Source organism: Nesoenas mayeri, assembly GCF_963082525.1.
Source record: "Nesoenas mayeri genome assembly, chromosome: 1".
Taxonomy (NCBI): Eukaryota; Metazoa; Chordata; class Aves; order Columbiformes; family Columbidae; genus Nesoenas; species Nesoenas mayeri.
In genome coordinates, this window is record NC_137541.1 from 149,030,826 (window position 1) to 149,055,839 (window position 25,014).

Genomic DNA, 25,014 nt, shown 5'->3' on the forward strand with positions numbered 1-25,014 from the left:
ACCTTTCATGAACTAAGCCTTTTTATTTTCTTTAACTATTTGCAAAGCAGTAATAAATACTCAGGCTTAGAAAAGAAGTATTTCTCATGCCTGCTACTTAATTACAATTTATAGACTCAAGACTAGATTGGTCTAAGATACATTTTTCAAGTATTCTCTTCTTGTTTATAGTACGACAGTAGTACCTTATTGCACATTGTTTCTGAAGGACTCTCTTCTACAAGTGTGGGAAATTATTTCTTTTGGGGCACTTGACAGCTTTGAACCCTGGCAAAATGACTTTCCCCTTCCGATATAGATCATCCTGCAAACCTTTGTTCATCCTCTGCACCAGCAGCTTCTCGTAGAGCAGTGGGTGGTAGGCCCCTAAGGTACAGGCTGCATCGTAGTAGAGTTCATGGTAGTGACACAGGTCAGTCTGTCGGACAGAAGGGATGTATTCGTACACGTGCACCTCGTTACACATGGACATCATGATGAGGATACCTGGAGCAGAAAATGAAACTGAAAGTGAACCCCAAACTTCACCTTTCTCACAGAAATTTCCCTGCATTCAATCTGTTTTTCTTCCCTGCTTTCCTTTGCTGTTGCACACCTAAGCATTACTTCTGTAAAATCATTAAGAGAAGCAGTAGTTCCTTTTATGAGAGCAGCTTTCACTTGTCCCTGCTACATAAAGATTGTGAACCCTGTAGAGGTGACGGTGTAGGACATCACAAGGAAAGAGTAAAAAGCCTATAAAGGGCTTGCATACCACCGTCAGCCTTCTTGAGTGAGAAGACTGCTCTTCCTCACCTTGCCCCATTTACCCCATCCTGTCCACAAAACATCCCCCACAAGAATCAGGGGCCTAATGCAGCTGCATGCCATTTTTTTTGAGTCAACCGATCACTTCTCTTGGTTTTCTTGCATATTATCAATTCTTGCTGCTATTTTGCAAGACAGACCAGGTCTTTGCATTCACTTGCAGAATACAGAACACACAGATACACACAGAACAGTCGTTTGTTGTTTTTAAAGAGGTCTTCTTGGTACTTCTACCACTTCCACAGCTAAAACCTTATTTATGCTTATAAACATCTCAAGTGTGGGTGTCAAGAGGATGGGACCAGACTCTTTTCAGTGGTGCTCAATGACAGGATGAGCGGCAATGGGCACAGACTGAAACACAGGAGGTTCCATCTGAATATGAGGAGAAAGTTCTTTACTTTGAGGGTGCCAAAGCACTGGAACAGGCTGCCCAGAGAGGCTGTGGAGTCTCCTCCTCTGGAGACATTCAAAACCCATCTGGATTCACTCCTGTGCGATCTGCTCTGGGTGAACTTGCTTTAACAGGTGGGTTGATCTAGATGGTCTCCAGAGGTCACTTCCAACACCAACCATTCTGTGATTCTATGTAAACGCTGACCTGCCACGTGCAGGAAATAAAAAAAAAAAAAATCTAGATATGCCCATTCTATCCTCTGTGCTTTTGAACATTTGTGTCCTACAATATTTACATACATGCTAATCTTCAAGACCATGAAGAATTTGACTGATTTCCTTTTCTTTTTTGTACATCGTGGGAAGGAGAAACAAGAATAGAAAGATGGGCCAGTATCATCCACGTCAATGCCAGACTATCATCAGCACCATCAATAGCAGCTAAGGCCATATAAAAATTAATTTCCAGTTTAACGACAGAAAAAGGTTCCTAAGACGCTGTAACTCTCATCCCATGATCAAGGTAGACCAGGATAGATTCAGGAGAAAGATATGTGAGCTTATGTAAACTTTGTTTTTCTACAGCACAATTGTAAATGTGTACTAACAGAAGGTCTTCATAGCTTTGAAATGAGAGAAAACTTACTGTTGCGGCTGCACATTTTCAAAGGGACTAATACCAGATACTGATCATCAGCACAGTCTAAATTGCAATACTTTTACATCAATCACAGCTTTGGAAGCCTTTTCTGTTTCAGATAGCCATGTGAAAAGAAAATGACAAAGCAAGCCTTGGACACTAGTTTGTTGTTGTGATTTGTGTGGTGGTTTGTTTGTTTGGTTTTCTTTTTTAAGATTTCACTTAAAAGATAAAAACATATAGAAAATGTTTTGAAGCACTTGTTGTACTACTCATATGTCTATCCATTGAATATGACTGTCAGTTCTCCGAGGAGACAGCTATCTCATTCTGCTCACTTTGCACTTACAAATGAGAACTGATGTAATTGTTAGTTGTTTGTTTGTTTTTTTTTCTGTACAACAGCTTTGGAATAATAAAGCATCAAAGGTGTTCTGGGTAACTCTCACAAGTGAAATGAATTTACATTAAAAATTATTTTGGTTTGTTAATTAAGCAAAACCATTTTCTGAATTTTAGTTTGCAGTTTGGGAACAGGGAGATTTCAATGGCTTGTTAATGAAAAGAACCTTATGTTCTCCCTGCTGTGTATCATTAGATTATCAAAATGATTTTTTCCCTGCCTGACGTGTGAAGTAACTGAAAACCAATTACTTCTGTGATTAAATTTTCTTTTATCATAAATGAAAGGTTATGAAAATGTTCTAGATGGTTTTACAGCTTTACACTCTACGGAGTCTATAGCCTTCAAAAAGCTAAGTATATCAATTTCAAAGGAAAAGTCCCCAAATTTAAGTGAACTTTAGTCTTAAGCAGCAAGAAACAGGGATTCATGGTGAAAACACATTTAATCCCTATTTGAGCAAGAAGGACAAGCTTAATAAACCACGCTTCCTTGCCTCCAAGCTGTTATAAAGATGCTCTGAATTGTAGCCTGCCTAGCAACCAGGTCTAGAATTGTTTGTTTGTTGTTTCAGTTTTACAAATGCTTCCGCCAGCTTTTCCACTGCCAACCTCCTTCCTCCACTGATGGAGAGCCCACCAGCCACTCCAAGGTAACCGTTATCCAGCTGAATCAGAGGAAAGACGGTGGAAGCACGTGCAGTAAAGAAGCAAATCCAGAAACAGACAGTAAAATGACTTCTCTCCCGCACCCAGAGCCAAGCCTGGAGCCAGTTTCAAAAGCTGTACCACCAACGTGTTAGGAAAATTGGCTCTGACGGAAAGTACAAGCCTTAACCAGAGTGTGTTTCATTTCACTGCCACATTACCCAGCTGACCTTAAAATTAATAAAGGAAGTTGCCACTTGTGGGATGAGAAAAATGTCAAGAACAAATATTGGGACTCTCTTATAATTTCCTTAATAACATCACTGCAAATATGATTCAATAATGACAAAATTTTAAGCAACATCATCGACTTTCCAGTAAATTAGTTAACGGAGCACTTAGAAGTGGTAGAGTTTCAGTTCTTTGTGATCTGTGGATCAATGTCCTTCAGAATCAACCTAAAAGGCATGCTGGGGTATCTAGTTTAGCTCCTTGTCTTTCCTGCCTTATTCCATCCAGTCCATGTCTTGGGATTTCGCATTAGGTTGCTCACAAATAACCATAATTTTTGACAGTCCACTCAAGTTTTTGCTCATGCTGGACAATGATGTTTTGTGGGAGGAAAGACAGTGACTGGACAGGCCAGTTTCTGAGTGGTAACAGCTAATTTACAGAACATCTTTGTGTTCAAGTCTAGGGTAAACGAACTGAAAGATGAGCTAAGACAATGAGTAGTGATCACCACATACATAGGTGTCCCTGGGCTACAGAGACTTATCTGTCCTGGTGGAAATGGGAGCGCTCCTGAGACTTCCAGACCTGATGCACATTTTCAATGCCCAAACTGTACTCTGGGGAAAACTGGTGATCAGTGCCAAACCTTTTCTCCTTTTAGCACCTCTACCACTGCAGACCCCCAGCCAAAGAGGCCAACGGTGCAGTACAACCAGCATTCCCATCCCAACCACCTATGGATGAGATTCCAGGGCATGTAGCACTATACACTCAACCTACGCGAACCCAGGAAGGTTGGTTCCTCCACCTAGCTGTCACAGCCCCCAAGTTTTCCCTTGGAATGATCTGATCCTGGTGTTTAATTCAAAACCAGAAGGTGAGATATAGCACTGTATTAAAGACAGAGGGAAGGAGGAAAAAAAAAAAAAAAGCAGCTTTTTTTTTAAAAAGAAGCTGTTTTCTTTGTATGAATAGAGTTCTCACTAAAATAGGGAATAAATGGGTTCAGTTCTGTCCTGTGCCTTAGAGGATGTGAACCCTCCTTCACAGGGGACAGCCCTCATGTTGCAGTGAAAACTAAGTTCACAAAAGCCAGGAATCAACTGTCTTTGAAAGAACAGCAGCAGTTTAAACTGTGAGGACATTTACACCAGTCCATGTACTAGGATATATTCAGGTTTTATTCTCTTTACTTTCTAATGCCATGCCTGGCTTGTTTCCCTCAAGTCCCTAAAACACGGCTGTCAACAGAGCTCCCCAGGCTCTTTTAGGGCAGTATGCCCTAAAATGGCTCAGTAAAAACTTGATTAACTAGATTAATCCAATTAATCTACTAGCAGTATTACTACTGTGCCTAGGGGATTTGGTCAAGAACCCATAAAACTCCAGTACAAACCAGCAGAAATATTGCCAGTCTGAGTGATGATGTTGCCATGAGACCTGTGGAGGGGTCTAGAGAGAGCTGTACCAGGGTCTCCTCAGAGCAGGGACAACTTTGAAATTAAAGCAGGTTGTCTGTGGTCCTGTCCAGCCCAGTACTACCTCCAAGGCCAGAAATGGAACTGTTGAACCTTTTCAGAAGTTTACTGAAGCATGCAAAAATAATACCATAGCCATGAACCTGAAACCAGCAAGTAAGTGCGAAAATGACCATCAGACCTGTTCTCTTCCAGATCTGATACTTAAGCTTTAAAACTTTTAGATCTTAAATATCCAATATAAATTTCATAATAAGGAAAAAGTCAGGTTATCTGGCATGATTTTAGCTTTGACAAACATGAATTGGTGCAACCGTACATTCAAAATCACAACTGAAGATATTTCTGTATAGGCCACTCTAATTCTAATACTCTTGCTGGATTTTCAAAAATCCCATTTGAATTATAAATGTGAAAATGGAAAAATGCAAAATAATTCTGCTTGTGTGGAGAGAAGTTGTTTTATAGTAAATCATTCAAAGGTGTGTTTTATGAATGTTTTATAGCTGAATGGTAATGTTCCTGAATAATGCATTGGAACAAAAAAAAGGATTGTGAGCACAGAATATCCTTTTAAAAATATTTTAACATATATTATGCCAAAGAAACGATGTGGCTGTCAAAGAAACAGTCAACATTCAAGTTTGCTATAGAATTACAATATTAGATAATAATAAAGCACTATGTGTTTCAAAATATTACATATTAGTATTTCAAAATCCTTAGAAAGGTGTGTTACTTTTTCCTATTTGGCTGGTATCTATGGTGTCAGAAAGTGTTTGGTATGGTTTAAACTCAGTCCAATTGGCACAATAAACTCCTGAGGTTCTACAATCTGCGCTGAAAACATTTAAACCAGAATTAAATTAAGATTACATTCCTTGCATGGATGGCTTATACAAATGAACATATACTATGGATTCTACTTAAAAGGAGAAAATGTTTTTCAATTTGTTCTTGGCAATCTTAGTGACTCAAGAGGTTCTGAATTTCCAACATGCATCTTTTGTACAGTACAATTAGGCTTTGTGTTTAGCACACTAATTTAAAAAGAATGTTCTCTAGTTTACAAGTAAATAATATAGTTCAATATACCTGAATACAACAGATGCTTTATGAAAGCATTTAGAATAATAAGTGTAATTCAAACATTCAGCAAGAACTCAGCATCATTTTAACAAAATGTAAGAGATGCTGAAACATTTGAATACACATAATCTGATTGTTATAATGTGTCTCATTTCACACAGAACACAAATTTAGTTACAGAAAAGAATTTAGCTAGACACACTAATAAGTTTATGTTTGATAATCTGTGCACTTGAAAGCATTACAAATAAACATAAAGAATTTATAACATATAGTTTTCTATATGTTAGTCTACTTCTGTAGTCTCTCTTGACTGGATTTCAGGTACCACAGCAAAATCTTTTGCTCCTTGAAACTGGGCCAAATGTGCCTCAGTTATTCTTTGGAATATATACTAAAGGTAGCTTTGGCTTTTTAAAATACTACAGTTGCAAAGAAAAGAGTTCTTTTACCTTCGTTTAGTTCATGAACTATGGCAAATAGTAACCACAAGAAAACCAAATAGGAATTTAGCTGTCACCAAATGGCCCTGTGGCTAACCTTCATAAATTGTGCAATACTTGTCACCTTTGATGTATAGATACTCGCATTATATAGTAGACTTAGAAAATTACTTATTTATCACTTAACGCTGAATGCAAAAAGCTGTACATTAATCATAGTAATATATTCTGTAATATGAGAGTGCACTGGCAAATGCTGACCAGTAATATAATATAACTTTAATTGTGTTATTAAATTTTGGGTGATACACTAGAATAATCAAGAATTTTTTAATGTGATTTGGAGTTCGGTAAGAGAAGAGTTTGCACTTTTATCTCCATATTTCAGGAAGCAGGAGATGCTCAAATTTCAGAGTGCTTTTTATTAGAATAAGAATTTAAAGCTTACATATTTGGAGGTATTATTTATTTGTGTAATAATACTTGGATAAAACTGAGCTGGAAAAAGTAAGCACTATTCTGTTCCTTCACCAACTGCTGGAAAACAGCTGAGTCAGTAACAATAATAAAGGCAACCTCTTAATATTTCAAATAGTTTCTTTCAGTTCATACAAGTGTATTTTTTCTAAGCAGAGCTGGAGATCAGCTGCATTTTTCCATTCAACATCCCCTCTGAAGCCATTTTAAATTTAAGTTCTTAGTCATACAATGATGCATAGACATACAATGTTGCAGTGTAATGATAGTCTTGCTTGTACTATTGTCTCAATGCACGCAAATGAGGATTAAAATAATGTTATCAACTATTAATGACGCATAACTGTTAAATTTGTGATGTCGACTGTAAAGCCTCAAACAAGCCTTTCTTTCTCTCACAACAATAAAGTAATCTGGCCTTAGTTATCATTTTGTGTACAGTGGTTCCTGCATTACGCTAAAAGCTGCAACACTTAGCAAAGACTACCACCTACACTGCCAAGCTAAAATGTAAAAATCTACAGAGAACACATTTTGATTTGGGACTAAAACCAAAATCGAATACTGCAGTCAGAGCTTTCAACTAGCTTCTTAAAACAGACAAAAGCTGCTGGGTATATAAGGGTATAGAAATGTGCATTTCAAGTAAAACCACCTCAGAAGAGGTAAGCTACCAAAGAGTACTGACGGACTAGGGTTAAGTACAAATTCATGGCAAATCCAGTTAGTAAACAATAGAGAGAAGCAAAATCTTAATTGAAAAGCCTGTATATAATCAAGACATTATTAAAAAGTCCTCAGACTTTCCAAATGCTAATGCACCATCCCATGGACACAGAAAAGACTTATGGTCAGATGTAGGTCTGTGTGTCACATTGTTAAGGTGCAGTCTGGCACCGGTGATGGATGGGCTCCCACAAGCTGACACCCTCCTTAGAAGAAAACCAAAGACAGAAATATCTACAGGTTAGAACCTGATGGAGAGAAGTGGAGAAATTCTGTTCTTGGTGGATGATGATCTGTGTTGCGTTATATTAATCTCACCTGGTTTTAGACCTCTGTAGTGTATGTGTGTTGTATGTTACTATTTTAGAAGTGGGTGGAAGCAGTGACATATTTAACAGGCTTAAACCAGTAAGTGTATGTACACAAAATGCAATATTACTAAAGAACTCTAGACTTGTGATTTATTTTGAACGTAATCTGTAAAGCACAACCAGTCCTTCCAATTCTCTCCCCATCCTTTCCATTCCTCTGTATTTGGGACACACGCTCTACTTCCCTCACCCCAACCAACAGCTATTGCAGTGCTGTTTTCTCTGCTCAGCAACATGCCAGCACAGAGCTAATGTATCACAGATGCATAGATGTCCTGAGTAGGAAGTGACCCACAAGGATCATTGAGTCCAACTCCTGTCCCTGCATATGACAACCCCACAGTTCACACCATGTGTCTGATGGTGTTATCCGATCACTTATTGAACACTGTCAGGCTTGGGGCTGTGACACCTCCCTGGGGATCCTGTTCCAATGCTCACCACCCTCTGGGTGAAGAACCTTTTCCTAATGTCCAACCTAAACCTCTCCTGGCACATCTTCCTGCTGTTCCCTCGGGTTATGTCACTGGTCACCAGAGAGAAGAGATCTGTGCCTGCCCGTTTTTTATTCTATGTTACCCAGAACTCCACGCAGTGCTCCAGGTGAGGCCACACCAGTCTAGAGCAGAGCGGGACAATCACATCCTTCACTCCACTGGCAACGATGTGCTTGATGCACCCCAGGACATGGTTGTCCCTCTTGGCTGCCAGGGCACACTGCTGGGGTGCTTTATGTAGAGTTTTAGGGAATCAGTGGCTCCAGAAAAGAGTTATGGTGAGACAGGGCATCCCATGCCCCAAAGGAAGCACAAAAAATGTTCTTTGCCCTAGCTCCCAAGTGGTGGAGAAGCCAGGGAAAAAAAGATTCTACCTCTTCTCACTCATTCCCCTAAAGCCACAGGATGCAAGAGACTCCCTCTTCCACACAAATGACCCATTGGCCTCTTTTCCAAGAGACTTAATAATATTGTGACTTAAGTACTTTAATACAGCTATTAACAATGCTAAAAGATTCCCCTGACATCAATCATGGCTGAGGGATGGTGACTCACTGCTGCAGAAGAACACAGTGAGAACACATTCCACCAAGTATTCTTCCCTTTGGGAACACTCTTATAAATCGTGCTAAATGGTAGAAATAGATACAATTGCCACGTGAAAAATTTAAATACTGAAGAAACAGTCTAAGATCACCCTAAAACATTTCTGACATTCCTGAAAGGAAACAGTCTGATGTTTCCATGCTTTAATTCATATGTTTTTCCAATTTTGTAAACTGAGGCTAAAGAGGCTTGAAATTGAAGTGCTTCACTTGATCCAGAACCATTTTTTTACCTTTTCAATGTTACTGGCAGCAGCGATGTGAAGAATCGCTGCTTTTCCTCCACGAGTAACTGCAGGTCACAGAGAGCTGCCTGACTTTCTGATGGTGCAAATATGGACAAACCAGATTCTTGTGCAGAGCCCATATTGGGACTAATTGCAGAGCACTGCACACAGACCTCGAGTAAATTATTCTAATAAAGTGATTAGAATCACTCTGGTCCATGCTTTAAGAGCTTAGATTCAGGGATATAGGTCCCTCTGCCTGTGAAAATTCAAACCCTCTATTTAACAACAACTTATCTTCCTTCATATAGCTGTTTTCAGAACAATGGTATTAGCAGAGTGGCCATTTAATAAACCCTTTTCCCATATCTTCCTGCAATTAAGATGCTCACATTTTATAATGGTCATCATTTACCCATTTTTTTCTATTAATTTTACAGGAAATATTTTTGTAGATTTTATAGGAATAAGCTCAACATTCAGAATCTGCTTTTCACTCAGGTGCACTCAGTTGTGTCTGACAGATTCAGTTCCAACTGGGTATGTGCTGCCTATGTTGTTGAGAGATACCTAATCTGAAGACCAACATGACTTTTCAGACTTCTGTCAAGCTATATTATGTATTTTATGCTTTATCTTGCCCTTTTTGTCCAACTTCGACAATACACAGTCGCTGTTTCTGTGCTGTGTCCCAGTTTGTATTATGTTACATGTGCAATGCATGGACACCCATTCAATCAGGTTACTAAAATAGAAAGCCTCTCCCTACTAAAATATTTAAAACGCATCTATAAGAACAGTAGTTAGTTATCAAATGAGGTGGATATGATTCCAAATAATCTTGTCTTACTGCCTTTTAAAAAAAAAAAAAGCTAAAAATAGCATTACCAAAATCTCTAAGCATCTTTTTTTGAGAAAATAACAACATATATAAAATTCCCAGTAGAGGTAAAGGAGCCAAATTTGCATCTGTACATAGAAAGTATATTTATCTATAAAGCTTTTGTTGTTAATGTTTTTGCTTGTTTAATGATTAATATTTCCAAAGCATTCTCTGCTTGAAGGATATTGTTTGTCAGGAACATTTAGATTTGGGGTTGAAGATTATTGTTCTATTCTTATAATGACATCAACTCCATTTCTCCAAAGAAAGCTTTTGAAATGTTTCTTATATATGGTGGAAGTACAGATTGACAGCACAATGATCCTCTTCACTATTCTTATGATCAGCAGCTGTTAACCTATTTTTATCAAGAACTTCATTACTCCAATAAATGCTTTTGCAAAATGTGAATACTGCTGGTGAGATCATTCCACACGAGCAGTCTTCTCTGTCTGAATTTTTACAAGCAGGTTCCAAAAATCTCACTTCAAGAAGTAACCAGCTGCCAAGCCATCCTCCACCTATAAACAAGTCCTCCTCTTCTTTCCACTCATGCTCCAGGTAAGCACAACTCGCTCAAGTCATAGACAGGCATCTCCCAGACACCTTTATGTCATCCCTCTGAGAGCCACAGCACCCTCCCTAAGGGCTTTGGTGGGCTCCACAATATAATGGGATGCCACCTCTGTATATAGAGCCCAAGATAAATGCTCAGAACTGGCTTTCCCACGTCAGATGCAATCTCAGTTACCTTCACTTTCAGATTCTGATAAAAAAGAACGATATGAGCATTTTCTGCCTGCAGAAAATATGTAGACCGATGTGACAATGTCAAGGAGGAAATGATGGAGTTTCCAAAGTAGAAGATAGTACTTGGAGCTCTATTGCTCTCTGTGTCTCTAGAAGCATGAGCAAGGAAGAACCTGACTCTGCTTTAGACATTCACGATCAGGATCTGCCATGCATCAGAGAAGTCATTACGTTGTATGAAGTGTGGACACAGTGCCAAATTACCCCCAAAGAAATACTAAGGACCAAAAAAATACAGTGAAACTCTATTCATTCAAGTGTAAAAAGAAGGAGGATGCTTTGAGCACTTTCAGACTGAGCACTGGAAGCTGTGACAGCACATGGAAAATCCCATTCCTTGACCCATGTAGGCCTGTCAGACCACATCAGTGATTTCATCCTCTCTGTATGATCTGCTATATGTCTTCCCGTGCCTGATGCATCTCTGCTCTATGATCCCAATGAAGAACTTCAGAATCGAGTAGGTTCTCAATAGATAAATTGATATGGAATAATACAAATGTCTCACAGATGTATGTGTGTTTGATAAATCTGGTATGCATATTATGGATGTGAATGGCAAGAAAGCAGAATATTAAATTCACCCAACTATTTCATAGTTCTCATGCTGTGTGTTTAACTAGTCATTGTTTCTGTATAGAGCACTACAAACAAATATTACATGTATATGGACTTGCTCCTCATGCAGTGTACACATTCACAATTGCTTATTTATTTTTTGTAATCTAACATGTCTACTGGGCCCCTCTTTGATACACCTACCAATAAAACCTGAAGAAGGAGGGTTGGGCTGTATTTTCTCTTTAGTGTTCTCTTGAATGATGTCCCAGAGCTGCCATATAAACTTTGGATGGAGAATGTAAAACGGTTGGTTTGGATTCTTCCTGCGATGCTGTACGTAGGGAGTGAATAGATTGTAGTCTGGCTTCTTATACCACTGGGAGGAAAAAAGTAACCATTTTTATAATCTTATGGTACCCAATGTTTTGAACAGTACATGCAAAATAATGTGATCTAGTTACATTTGAGTTCTTGAAAACAAAAGCAAAGGCAACAAAGCAGCCTGCACTGGTGGATGTTCCTCCTGGAAAGCCAGTCCTCACTCTGGCTATTCTGCTTCTTTTCTTCATACAGAGACTCCCAATGAGCAACTCACTGCAGCAGGATGAGCCAACCTCATCTCCCACTCACAGGCCCATGTTAAACAAGGGGTTTAAAGAGCCTTGACACAAGACCTGAGCGAGGGGGTGAACCTTTATCTGGAAGTGTCCCCGTCCTTGCTGGCAGCACCAGCAGCACATGAAGGAGGCTGACTGCAGCCTGCGTAGGAGACAGGCAGCCTCTGGCATCTGTTGCTAAGGGAGTTCAGCAGATGAAGGTTTAACTTTCTGCTTTGCAGCCTTGCTCAGCTCCCAGCTCCCCTTGCCAAGAACCATCAGATCAGCTGGTCCACTGGAGCTGCAGCACCAGCCAAAGCAGAGCCTCCTCCAGTGACAACCAGATGGACATCTGCTGCTCTCAGCGAGGGGGCGGGCGGTGGGGCACAGATGGCTGTGGGGGAGTGGACACAAAGGGAAGACTGGTGAGGAGGAGGCCCGAGAAATGGGGAAGGCGCCAAGAGAGATTTTCATTAGGGTGTTTTATTTTGTCTGGGAAGGCGCAGGGCAAGGTGGGAAAAATGGATGTAATTCTTCACCTCCCCTGATAAAACCTCCTTCTGAAATCTAGTGACATTCTCTCCTTGGCAAATGCACAGAAAACTCACTGTTATGTGAAAACAGCAACATTTTATCAAATAGCCTTCACCATCCATCTATCCTAGCGTCTCAGAGCAGTCCATTTCAGCACAAGTGCTGGCTGCTAAAAAGCTTTTGTCCAATAAACCAATTTTGACCAACTCATGCAGAAATAGCAGACTTTGGGCTTCTTGTTGACAACTGAGAACTAGAAGACTGCAGCACTAAATACATTCATTTGCTCCAGCGCTTTCAGACTGATTAAGAAGAAAGGTCCAAACAAACATCTTACCACATTCAGATTTGCAGAGTAGGGGGCAGGGTCCCAGGCTACTAAGATAACATCTTTGTACAAGGAGCTGTCGACAAAGTGGTGGTTTGGATTGGTGAGAATCTGTAAACACAGACGCAAAGAATTGCACAGCGTTAAAAGCAAGTGCGATCCAGAAAAATGGCAAAATCCTCCTCTAAAATGAACAGTTCTCCCCACACGGCTGTTTATTCTACTTTAATTCTGGTTGATTTTAAGCATCTTGTTTTGCTAAAAAATTATATAAAAAGGAGCTTAGCCATAAACAGCACTCATGACAGTTTGAAGTAGCATTATGCTGTATTACTCTCCATCTGTGAGGGATAGGATGAGACCATAAGACCACTTGAGATGCTGCATAATTGTATATCAACACTACTGTGTACTCTGGAACATGAAAACAAAAGCTACGGTATTTCTGACTGCCCAGAGGATCCTCTGCTTGGAGGCAGAGCAGACATCTTTGAAAGGTCCCCAAGTATAATGTGGGGTTTTTTTTGTTGGGTTCTTTTTGGTCTTTTTTTTTTGTTTGTTTGTTGGTTTGGTTTGGTTTGCTTTGGTTTTGTTTTGCCCGTGTTTTTTTGTTCGTTTGTATTTTGTGGGTGTTTTGTTTGTTTATTTGTTTGTTTTCAGTCCTCTCTCCCTCCTTTTGGTTGCCTTCTCATTTCAACACCAAGACAATGTCATTTCAAATAACTCCAAAAAGGCAAATTAGACCCTGACTGTAAAAGTAGTCATACCTAGAAAAATACAGGCATGCAATAGGGCTATTTTTAAAGCAACTCGTATTGCTCTGATCTACTGCTCTCATTCAACTCCCTCCCATCTCCTGGTCCGCTGCCTGATCCACCTGCCCCACTGTAAGTTTCCTTTTCACTCCTGCTGGCTTATCCCTTCCCAGACCCTCCACATCTAACCAGATCACTCTGATCCCTGGTGCATCCAATGTCAGGAAGGATTGAGCTGAATGACTTCAGCATTGGTTGAAACAGCATAAATTTGGCTCCAGCTGTTAAACTAATCAACATTCCAGACAAATAAATTCATACTAATTTTCATTTCCCTTTAGGATCCAATGAGCCATATTTGATTATGCATATTTTTCTTCAGAAAAATAATATTGTTGCCATAGCAATATTTTTCCTACCATAAACTTTGAGCTTAATGACTTTCCATCAGCCTTCTACAATAAGAACAGAATTAGTTGTGCTGCCATTAGCATCCATAGCTCCATTTCTCAGAGTAGCTTTCTCCTGAGAACGTAAACTCCTTTTTTGAGAGTACAGAGTAAACAGACCAAAAGGTCAAGCTTTTAAAAGCTCGGTTCCATAGTTATCACACAAAGGAGCTCTTACTTGCCTTTCAGTAAGCAAGAGTCCATGGAGATGTTGTCCACACAAATTCCACTCTTAGTGAGCCTGCATTCATATGTATGAGATGAGTTTCTTCTGGAATAACAATATCTGTTGTGGCTACACTGGTTCCCTTCATGTCCTTTGGGCTTTCACAGCAGAGAACATGAAGGAAGACAAGGGCCACAGCAGCCTTTTCATCAGCTGAATGAAAGAATTTCCAATAGCTAGGAGAGAAGGAACCTGTAAACCTGTATGGGTAACCCATCTTCAGTATTGGTAGGGAAAGCAACCTTTATCAAGTGGGTTGGGCAGGTTTCTCTCCCAGGGAGGGGAAGGCCACTTTCTCAGTGGGTGGCCAAAGCATCACAGGTGGCTTCTGACCTCTTTGAAGGAGCAGAAAGGTGGTAAGAATATGAACATTTGTGAGGAAGCTGTGTGAGCTGACCTTGCCTGAATTTTAGCCATGTCTTGTGTTTTCTTGAGAGGCCTTGTGGAGACCAAACAACACAGTACACAGCAGAGAAGACCATGGGACCCTCTATCACTACCCCAGTGGGAGTGGTGTACTATAGCATCCCTGGGAGCCAGGAGGACCTCAGCCTGCTATGAGCAGCCGAGAGCTGCTAATTTATCCATTTAGTCTCTCTGAATTTGCTGAAGAGCTAATAAAGCTCAGATCGCTCCCTGAAGGCATTTCTCTCCTCCTACAGGGAGCCCAGTGAGACTGGTCAACTAAATAACATCTCAAAACCCTCCTTCTTGCCAGGCACAGGAGTTCAGGCACGGTCAGCAACCAGGAAGTTTGGGCTGACAGCAAAACAAAGAAGAGTCAAAAAAAGAAAAAAATAAATTAAATGAAATGAAGATCAATATCATTTGAAACCTTGATTTCAGCACTAAATCCAGAGTAAGAGAGTAGGATACTTCTGCTCTTTCCCTGAGCAAAAGAAAGGGGATATATTTGACCCAGATAACTTCAAAGATGTAGTCTGTCCTGCAGCCTCGCAAAGAGCTACAACATGAGTGTGAACTGTCCTCTCTGTGGTGGCAAAGAACATGAGCTTATACACACAGAGAACACACCACCCAAGATGGACTGTGCGTGGGTAGTCACCCAAAGAAACAGAAGAAAAAATGAATTAATAAGAATTTTGCTCTCATTCAGCAAGAATAAATATGTATAGAGCATGCTACATGACCAACCATACTACTGGTGTTGACTAATTGAACTCACCATTTCAAGATGTCATAAAACTTCACAGTAATTCTCTTGTTGCTTTTTGGCTGCATTTTGCAGAAAGGAAAGAGGCTTGGTTTGCCCAAGATCGGAGTTCAGGGTTTGTTTTTTTTTAAATTTAAAAACTACTCTTAACCATAAGGTGTCACTATAGCTCAATGCACAATTATTTGTTGACATCCATACACAGAAAATCCCATTTTCTGTTTCCATTCAGATGAGCAAACTCACCTTCTGTGTAATATCCAGTGTACGTTGAAAGTTTTAGCTAGTTCGTTCCAAATTTTTCAACAATGATGACTTGCCTGAAGTTATGTATTAAGACAACTTAGTTACCATTTCTTTCACCTTCCAGCAAGGAAATAATTGAGGAACTGGAGAATATGATAAAAGAGCTTTGGGATCCCCACAGCCTGGGCCTTGTGAAGACCCTGGAGGCAGTGTGGTGAAGGTCTTCTGTACTGACAGAAGCCTTTACAGATGTAGGACACATAAGAAACTTTACAAACTAATTCTTTGAAACAAGGATATCAAGTAACTACTGCAATCACTCTATGCTGATAGCAGTGTGAACATCGCTGTAAAGGAGAACTTCTACCTTCAATACACCAGGACTGTTAAACCACTAGCTGTTTCCCAGATTATCCAACATTTTCTCAGAAGTTATTAATTTAATGACATATTGTAGAGAAGTGACACTGACTTGAATTCACAAAAAGAAGATCATACCTGAGAGTTAATGATCCGCATGGTCGTTTTATTTCCAACATCTTTTTCATAGCCACGTGTTGGAGCAGAATTAAATCTTAGAACAGCATCGTGAGAATCTAGGAGCATAAATGAGGGGGTAATTTGTTTTTCTGAGTAATACAGAACACTAAAATAAACAAATGATCTAAACCAACATAAAACTTACACATTTCTCCTAATCTTCATATTCTAAGGATGATAAACATTCTACCATACACTAACAAAAATTCTCTTGCATCTGCCATACGTTATTAACGTTACTAAAATCCACTTGAAAAAAAGCTCAGAGTCATCAATTAATTTAGCTTGCAGTACTTAAATAGTTCTCTTAATTGGACAAAATTAGTGTGGGAATGTTATTAGTACACACAGTACACACAATTGCTCACTATTTCTATTGTAAAATGTACAAATTACTACATGCAAAAGCATGTTAATTGCAATGCTATCTAATTGCATATTTGAATGAACAACAATGCTCGACTATAAGCTTGTGCTCCACAGTATTTTACAATACCTGAAAATCTCAGCCTATCCTAAACTAATTAATCATACCATGTGCTTACTCTCAAAGTCAGTACAAGTCTTAAAAAGCCTCTGTAGAGAAGTCAGCCCATAGACTTGCTCACACACAGAAACCCAAGGATCCCTTGGTAGCAAAGATCTAACAGAGCTGAACCGTCAAAGTTTCCCGACGAGCTGTTGACCTCGAAGTCATGCAGAATAGAAAGCAGCTATAGGTCAAGTATGGGTCAAGGGTAAACACTATGAGCAAGCTGCTGCTGGATAAAACATAACCACCCTCTCAGTGCTTCTTTTAAGGGTATCTCAAAGCCCAAAAGTTGTAAGGGAGAGTAAGACATTATAGCTATCACCCATAAACACATTGTCCCTGCCAACAGTTCCCTATTTGGTGTACTTTTATCCATTCTACTGATGGAAGCAGAGAATATGATTCAGGCCAAAATGGCTGTGTAATGCCTTAACTCATAGGAAGTCTATACAGCTGTTTAGTCACTTAAAATATGGTTGTCTATAGCTCAAAAATGGATGAGGTAGAAGCTTCCAAGATGACCAACATGCTTCAATGGAATTCAGGCCTGATCCTATCAAATTTTGATCTTCTGTCCTTTCACACCTTTACTCCACACTTTTTGTATTCCAGACAAGAAAATGTTGTGTGACATGAAGCCAGCAGTCCAATCTCAGGCATACTTGCTTGCTTTAACATGTTGTGTCTGAAAAGAGATGTTTGCCAAATGTCCAGTAAGACAAACTCCTCAGAAGCTAAGGAGTGAAGGCTTTCTTCTGCGCCCCTATGTATTGATAGCCCCGGCCTCAACACCTAGCCTTCATTGGCCTAAACATTAAGCATCTTGACTGCACAGGAGCTAGAGGACATGAAGTCAAAAGAAGCCGCAAGTACTTCACATTTTTGGAGAAGGAAAACAAAGGTCCTTCATATTTGAAACCTGCTTCTGAATTTAAGAACATAAATTTGGACCCATATTCAACAACTTTTTTGACAATTTGTTGACTGAGAACTGGGAATCGTGTTGAGAAACGGGAATTGTATGGTTCACAATCTAATTGAGAGACAGTGTCCTGCATTTCCAACTTTACCCATGCTGGTTCTTCATATCAAGAGCAAAAATCTTTCCTTCACCATAAAATATATGATCAGGACACAGCCTAACACTGATAATAGATGTTTTTAAGTTAACTGATTTTAGTCTTATTAAGTATTTGGAGACCACCATTTAAAAGATATAAAAACTTTGAGGTTTTATCACTGATCTCTGTTACTTCCTGATGATGCCAAAATAATTGTGCATCCCATTAAACAACATGATCACAATGGCAATGTTTGCTCTATTGGCACAGTACTTCCATACCTAGTTTCATTCAAAAACAAGGGGAGGCAGGGTGGTGGGCAGGGAAGAGGAGGGCAAAAGACAGAAAACTCATTAATATTTCTGCCTGCATTTCTAACAGGAACACAGAAGAGGGAGCTAAAGGCCTTTGAAGAGAAAGGTCCTCTTAGTACTGCTTTCTTCAGACTTACTTTTTTCTTTTGGGAAGATAAACAGTAAAAGCCTTTTGCCTGCAGCAACTTCATCAACCAAGTCTTGTATAGCCCATGGCCCAAAAAACACAACTTGCGCATGGGGTGTTTTTCCCCACTCCCTAATGATGCTGCTTTTGCTCATTTTGCTCTGTGGATACGGAGGAGCTCAAGCATAGGTGCCAGGTTGACTCCACAGAGCAGCAACACCAGCTGCCCGTGGTGCTTCCCAACTGGCAGGTTGTCTCGCATTTTCAACACGGAGCTGGTAGCCCTGGTGCCAGCTCTGGGAGAAGACAGTCTTTCTCTACAGCTGTGCATGCACATGGAAAAAGAGCATCTTGAACAGTCTGATCTTCCTCTTCCCAGTCAGATTCTCATCAGTTTCTCAAGGAGGTGGAAGGGCACAGACAACAGCTCAGCTGTAACACATACAATTTGGATTCTGCAGGGGAAGTGTAACTTCTTCCCCATGGGAATAATACTAGAAACATATGCTGGAGCTCCCATTTTCCATTTTAAGTAGGAAGTGCTGGCACGGTGTCTCCAGTGTATTAGCACTTCCCAGGAGCCAGAGTGACCACTAAGACCCATAGGTTTGCACCAGGCCCCTCTGGGATGGCTGTAAGCACTCAGTCGCCCCCTGCCCCAGTTCTGGGCCAAATTCTCTGCTCAGTCACAAATACCTGCCCATGGCCTGGAAAATACTTAGAAAAAAAATTTCTGTGACTCCTGCTGCACCACACACTTTCCTGCACAACAGTTAGGAAGAGATGTGGAATTTCATTGTAGGTCTTATCAAAGAGCATCTGTTCTTGTACATCTGCTCTTCTCCAGTACAGCACCAATCTATACCAATGTAAACTGGGTGTACTTGGCAACACTGAGAGAAAATGATTTTGTTTCAGTCAAAGAAAACACACTGAGGAAGGGTGTAACAACGACTTCTGAATCAGTGAGGCTTCCTGTGAAATTGGGGGTTACCCTGGTGTGATTTTAGCCACAGGCCAGCTGGGCATCCGTGCTCTGCTGGAAGCCTATTAGAGTAGTTTGATAATGACAGCAGCTCTAATATATCCTAGAGATTTAAAGGAAATTCATCCGTGTCAAAGATGATACAGTGTGATGAAGCAGGTATTGCGATGTGAAGTCCTGGAAGATGGGAGGATTAATGAGTACACATCAAAAGGTTTTTACAGAGAGCTGAAGGAGATAACTCTTCTTGCTCCAGAAGCAAGTTTGAGACATACATTTCATCCTTCTTTCAGTGCTTGCAGCATACTGCACATGTACTACTAAAATGAAGAACTACTGAGGTGTTAATACGAGTGGTAGTACTTATTTTTGAAAGGAAAAAATAAAACTGACCTAGATTCGTTTTATGGCTCCACAATAATTTTCTGAATAGCTACTACAAAACTCCCACCTTGAAGTGTGGAATTCTGTGTGATGTTGACATCTCAGCACACGTGTAACCTCACTGACTCAGTGCAGCAGTAGAAAAATCAAAGGGAGGAGATACTTGAACTCATTAAAATTCAGTTTCAGAAAAGAGGTCAAGGGACTTGACCTCAGTGCATGAGGCTGCTCAAGGGTTTGAATTCTATATGTCTGTCAACTCCAAACATGCAGAAGATGAAAAGGATGGTGTACTTGGCATGGAGGCAAAGTTCAGTCTGGGATAGCAACAGCACAAGCAGTTTTTCTATGAGCCACTGTAAAACACAAACAGGTGCAACACAGCTATGCAAAATAAAACCAGAACATGGCTCTAATCCACTGAAGAAATAAACACACGCTGCAGCAAAATGTCAAATACGGCAGATCTGATGAAACCAGTGCCTCCTTTATACAACAAGCTGTAATACGATAAGAAGGCATCACTGTTTTCTTTAAATCAAATTATGACTTCGGGCCTGATTTTCCTTTCAGTTACACTGTCCTGAAATGGAACAGCTTCACTGAAGTCTGTAAGCTCACACTCAGGTAATGCTGGTGAGAGAGAACAACCAGGCTTTACAGACCCATGCTTGAGAAGAATGAACCTTTTGAAAGACAAACATGAACACATACACATACGTATACATACACATGAATAGATGCATTTCACCCACCTATTTCATTCCCTAGAGAGGAATTCAGTATTGCACCAGCAGACATAACGACAGCACAGCTCCCAAAGCCATGTGTATACAATTTGCCCAGTGGAATTTGGGGAACGTGCTTTTCCCATCCAAGAGTGGAGAAAGGAGCTTCCTTGCCATCTATTGTTTTCACATTCACCCTTTCTTTTAGCTCACAGAATAGCTGGTCTCCTGTCAATTTGGAGTTTCGTTTCCCCTTGAACCGCACCCCATGCTTATTGGTGCTCAAATAATCTTTCATTGCCTTCTGCAGTCGAGGGTTTAACATCTTGGAAGAGACATCCCCTTTCCAAAGCTTGTAAAGAAAGGATTTCGACATTGTGGAATATAACCCATCCCAGTCATCAGATTCATCAAGCATCTGGCTTCTCCTGTGCTTTGTGCTCCTTCTCTTCATTCTTCTCTGATGGCTCCAGTTGTTCTGTAAAATATTTGCTTTTGGATTATCCTCATCAGTTGAGATGAATTTTGCTATCTCTTGCAGGTGGTTGTGCGGTCGAGGCTGACCAGCAGCAAATAAATAATCATCATTCACTTGGTAGAAAGCACTTTTGGATTTTCTTCCTATCTGGGATGGAAAAAACTCATCTTCATTTCTAAAGGCATCTTCCAAATCAGTCCATTTCTTAATACTTCCAGTCCCCGATTTAAATGAACCTAAGAGATCTTCATTAAGAAGCACCTCATTCCCATCAATGGTTTCAGAGAATGATGGATCATGTATGGCTCCCATGATGACTCTCTGCTTGCCCTGAAGGGGCAGAAGCCTCTTAGTTTCAATGTAAGAAAAGGAACTAGGAACTGGTTCAGCAGTGTTGCTATCTGTAAAATAGATGAAAATCACCAGAAAAAGCAGACCCCATGCAAAGATGCCAAACAGCATGAGTTGTTTCCATTGCTTCAAGTTAGGTTTCATGGCAATGCCTTTACCAGCTCCTCTGTGCCTTGAAGTATTGGTGAAGGAAAATGAAACCTGGAAAGAACATGAAATATTAATCAAAAATGGTTCTAAAAATAGATACAATTCAGAAATATTTTAGCACGCTTTGATAGATGGTGCAGAATTAATCTCCAAGCTGTAGCGCAGAGGATTCAGAAGCAGAAACAAACTCCAGAGCCTGCAGACACTGTAGGAGTGACACGCTTTGGCTGTAACCACACAGTGACAGCTGCTAGCTACAAAAGAAGCTGGTGGCCAGTTTCTACAGTAACACTGGATCCTGCCTTCAGGGAGATCATGTGCCTGCCTGCTTCTGCTATACTGAGCGTAGCAGTAAGAGAACAAAAGCAAAACCCACGCCTGGCTGTATGCACAGTGGGGACAACATCAGCTGTCTTCTCGTCTGCTGTGGAAAGTCCTTATGCAGTGGGACTGCGAGCAAGCCTGTCCGCAAAGGGACCAGGCACGGAGCACAACTCTCAGCTGGCCAGCCCTCCTCTGCCCATGGCCCTGAAAGGATGGTGCTCTGTGGGTACCATCAAGGGGTAGCTGGGGAGAGCATCAAATCACAGGTTGGAGGGGCGACTTTTCCTCAGCTGGTATGAACTGGCACAGCAAGAGTGGGCCACATCATTTGCTGGGGAGCACAGCCCAGAATCAGACCTGAATAAGAGAGTGACTGTTGTACCTCTGCTATGAATGCTGCACACACACTGAGGTGGCACAGAGTTCTGCATGTCGAGGCATGAGGAGCATGCATTTTCCAAAAAGGGGGACGGCTGGCACAACTAACTAAATACATGCCTTTGGGATAATGATGGAGATTTACATAAAGGGGAAGCAGGGGGAGATGTCAGACCTAGACTCAGAAATGTGTGCTCTACTAATACCTGGGAATTTTGGACAGCTTGTGCATTAGTGGGGAGATGGTCCAACATGAAATGAAGTCTGACTGAGGGGGCTGTGTTCCAAGGAAAATACACTAACACACTGCTGGACCACCACGCATGCTATGTCCTTATACGAACTCACTTGCTTAATCAAGTGGTGTGGGTATCAGCGGCAAAGCTGGCTGAAGAAAGTCCGGCCCTACCTGATCACAAGCCTTATCATTCACCTTTCTGAACAATGGCCATTAAGTGCCAGTGAAGTGTAGCTCAGTATACTACTTAGTGATGTATCACTTACCGGATCTTGACTAAAAATAAGCCCTTTATTTTGGAGTGTTGTTTCTAACTCCATTTGTTTCAATCCCTACTTAATGGTGGGACATAAGAGCCACATGTACCAGGCAGCTGTGATCATAAAAGGGGACCAGGAGCAGGGGCAGGTTTAATTTCATTAACAGCCTGCGCCTCAGGAGCCACCATCTCATCACACCTTGTCCAAACAGCACTCACAGCTCTATACACCTCTGATAACACCCTGCCTGCTTATACTTGACCATCAGGGGGGAACAAAACCACACTCACCATACTCTATCACCTTTCTGCAAGCTGATAAACTACATCAAAGTTGAGCGCAAACTTTGGATTGAACCTGTAACTAAGGCTGTGTTTTCACATTGAAAAGAAACAGGCACTTACACTGGCCTAAAGTGTTCTCTGCTCTGTCCCTCATCCCTGCACCGTGTTCCTGCCACTGCCAACAGCCTTGTCTACACAGCTGGATCAGTAAAATGATATAACAGGGGATTAGGGGAAGTATATGGCACAGGGTTTTTTTTTGTTTTGGTTTATTTTTTTTTTAAACGGGATCATTCCTCTTATCCACTTCAGTGTGGTCACACATCCAGTTGTTTCAGCACAAACGAGGAGATTGCCTACCACAATGCAGAGGCGAGAACAAACCGCAGGTGGTATTAGTAGGGATACTTCAGGCTAGGATTTCTGCTGACCTCCTGGGAATGTGAGGCCACAGCATTACATTTCCAAACACAGTCTATTTTAACGAACAAGATAAATCCCAGAACATTAAAAAAAGCAAGCCAACTTTGGGACTCAAAGCAGTGTCCAAACAGAGAATAATCTCACACTTGGATGACCAAATTTCATTGCAAACACATTCATTTCGAGTACACTGAAAAAAAAAATCCAAGAGTGCGATAACCCTGTGCTCCACACACGTATGCCTTGGTTCACATAAACCACATGGAAAAAAGCTATTACTCCCACTGACCCATTTCCTACTTGCTCTCTGCTGCTCTTGCTGCAAGATTGCTCTCTGCAGAACCTCGACACTCCCCCCTACCCCATCCAATTTTAAATCACTACAGTCAATGTCCTGTGGGAGTCGACTTACAGTATGTGGCTGTTGTGCAACTTAGGTCTGCCCTGAAGTTATTGCAACCTGCCCACTCATCAGTGTTCAGATGGTTTGCATTTTTAAATCAGCATTCTTCACTCGTCTGAACTGCTTTCATCCCTTTTTATCATTTTCCCTGCTGTGTTTCCCCAGCACTTTTCAACACGTGGCTTCCAAACCACTGTGTAAGTTAGTCTTTGCTCAGTCAGATGTTTCTCCTGCTGAATATACATTTCTTACAGGATCTGCAAAGGAAGCATCTTGCAAAATCTTTTAAACAGACAAGCTTGCAGGAAGTCGAAGATACAAAGGAAGAGGTCACCAATATTTTTCACAGTCACATAGCAAGTCCAAACACAATTTAAACACAAACCATAGCAAAATCGCATGATTTCGTTTTTGTTTTTTTTTTTTCCCAGTTTTGTTGTGTCTTATAACCAGAAGTTGGTAAGAAAGAAAGGGTTTAGTCTTAATTCACGTGTGAGACGATGAAAGTTTCTAATTGTCTGTGATTGCATGTGTTTGGTGCAGCAGACTGCCTCAGCATGAAGAATTAGTATGGACTCCTAAATTTGGTATTCAGGTTACAATCTGAAAAAGGAATGAGTTGCATTATTAATTATTTTTAAATCAAAGCAAATTATTTTTTTTTCCCATAACACTTATAAGGTCATAAAAGCAACATTTTTATGAGTCAGCATGAACATGTGAGCATGCACATGATTACAGTTTTCATGTAGCAAAAAATTAGCTGTGAAAAACAAAAAAATCAGCATACAGCAATCTATTTGTCAACACTGCAAGCAAAAGGAAAGCCACCAGTGAGAATAAATCTGAAAAGTTTACACATTAACTACTGTAGAAGCTTATCTACAATCCCTTGTTGCAAGTGGGGCCTCAAAAAGGATACTCAAATCTCTTGAAGACGGGAGCTATGCAGGCAAATCTCTGTGCTGCTTTCATGTTTTTTGCTCACAAGAAAAGCCTTGTCCTCCAGCAGTACAGCTGAGCTGGAAGCAAATTCAAGGTCATTACTGTATTAGTTGCAAGAGGACCCCTAGAACCTCAGAGGATCTTGAAGGCTGTGCCTGGAAAGCTGCACTAAGTCCGGCGAAATATCAGTTTATCTTATCTCCCGCTGCACTAAACATCCAGTCCTCTCCCCCTCAGTCCCTGTGGCTCCTCACACCTCGCAGTCCCTGGCTTTAGGAATGTCTGGGAGGACAGGGCAGCCCCTCCAAGCATTCCTCATGGTCCCCCCACTGCACTGGCAGCAGACCCCTCTGCTGCTCATAGAGGAATCTCCCTCTGTACCATCTGGGGATGTGCTTAGGCTCATGCCCTGTGTTCCTGACAGAAGCACAATTCAACTGAAGAAAGAAAAACATTAGTATAGAAAAACAGAAATTATGATTGCAATGAGCTACACTGGCTAAATAA

General features: G+C 40.8%; 1 protein-coding gene across 2 annotated transcripts in view; it reads right to left on the reverse strand.

The window, feature by feature from the left end:
- Positions 1-217: 217 nt before the first annotated feature.
- Positions 218-25,014, reverse strand: part of ST6GAL2 (ST6 beta-galactoside alpha-2,6-sialyltransferase 2) — a gene marked incomplete at both ends in the record, with an annotated part of 46,601 nt that continues 21,804 nt past the window's right edge. For both annotated transcript variants that reach the window (XM_080355557.1, XM_080355558.1), the window contains 5 exons: positions 218-486; positions 11,496-11,670; positions 12,762-12,863; positions 16,101-16,198; positions 20,301-21,303. In XM_080355557.1, coding sequence (XP_080211683.1) covers positions 218-486; positions 11,496-11,670; positions 12,762-12,863; positions 16,101-16,198; positions 20,301-21,303 — 1,647 coding nt within the window. The remainder of the gene's footprint in view (positions 487-11,495; positions 11,671-12,761; positions 12,864-16,100; positions 16,199-20,300; positions 21,304-25,014) is intronic.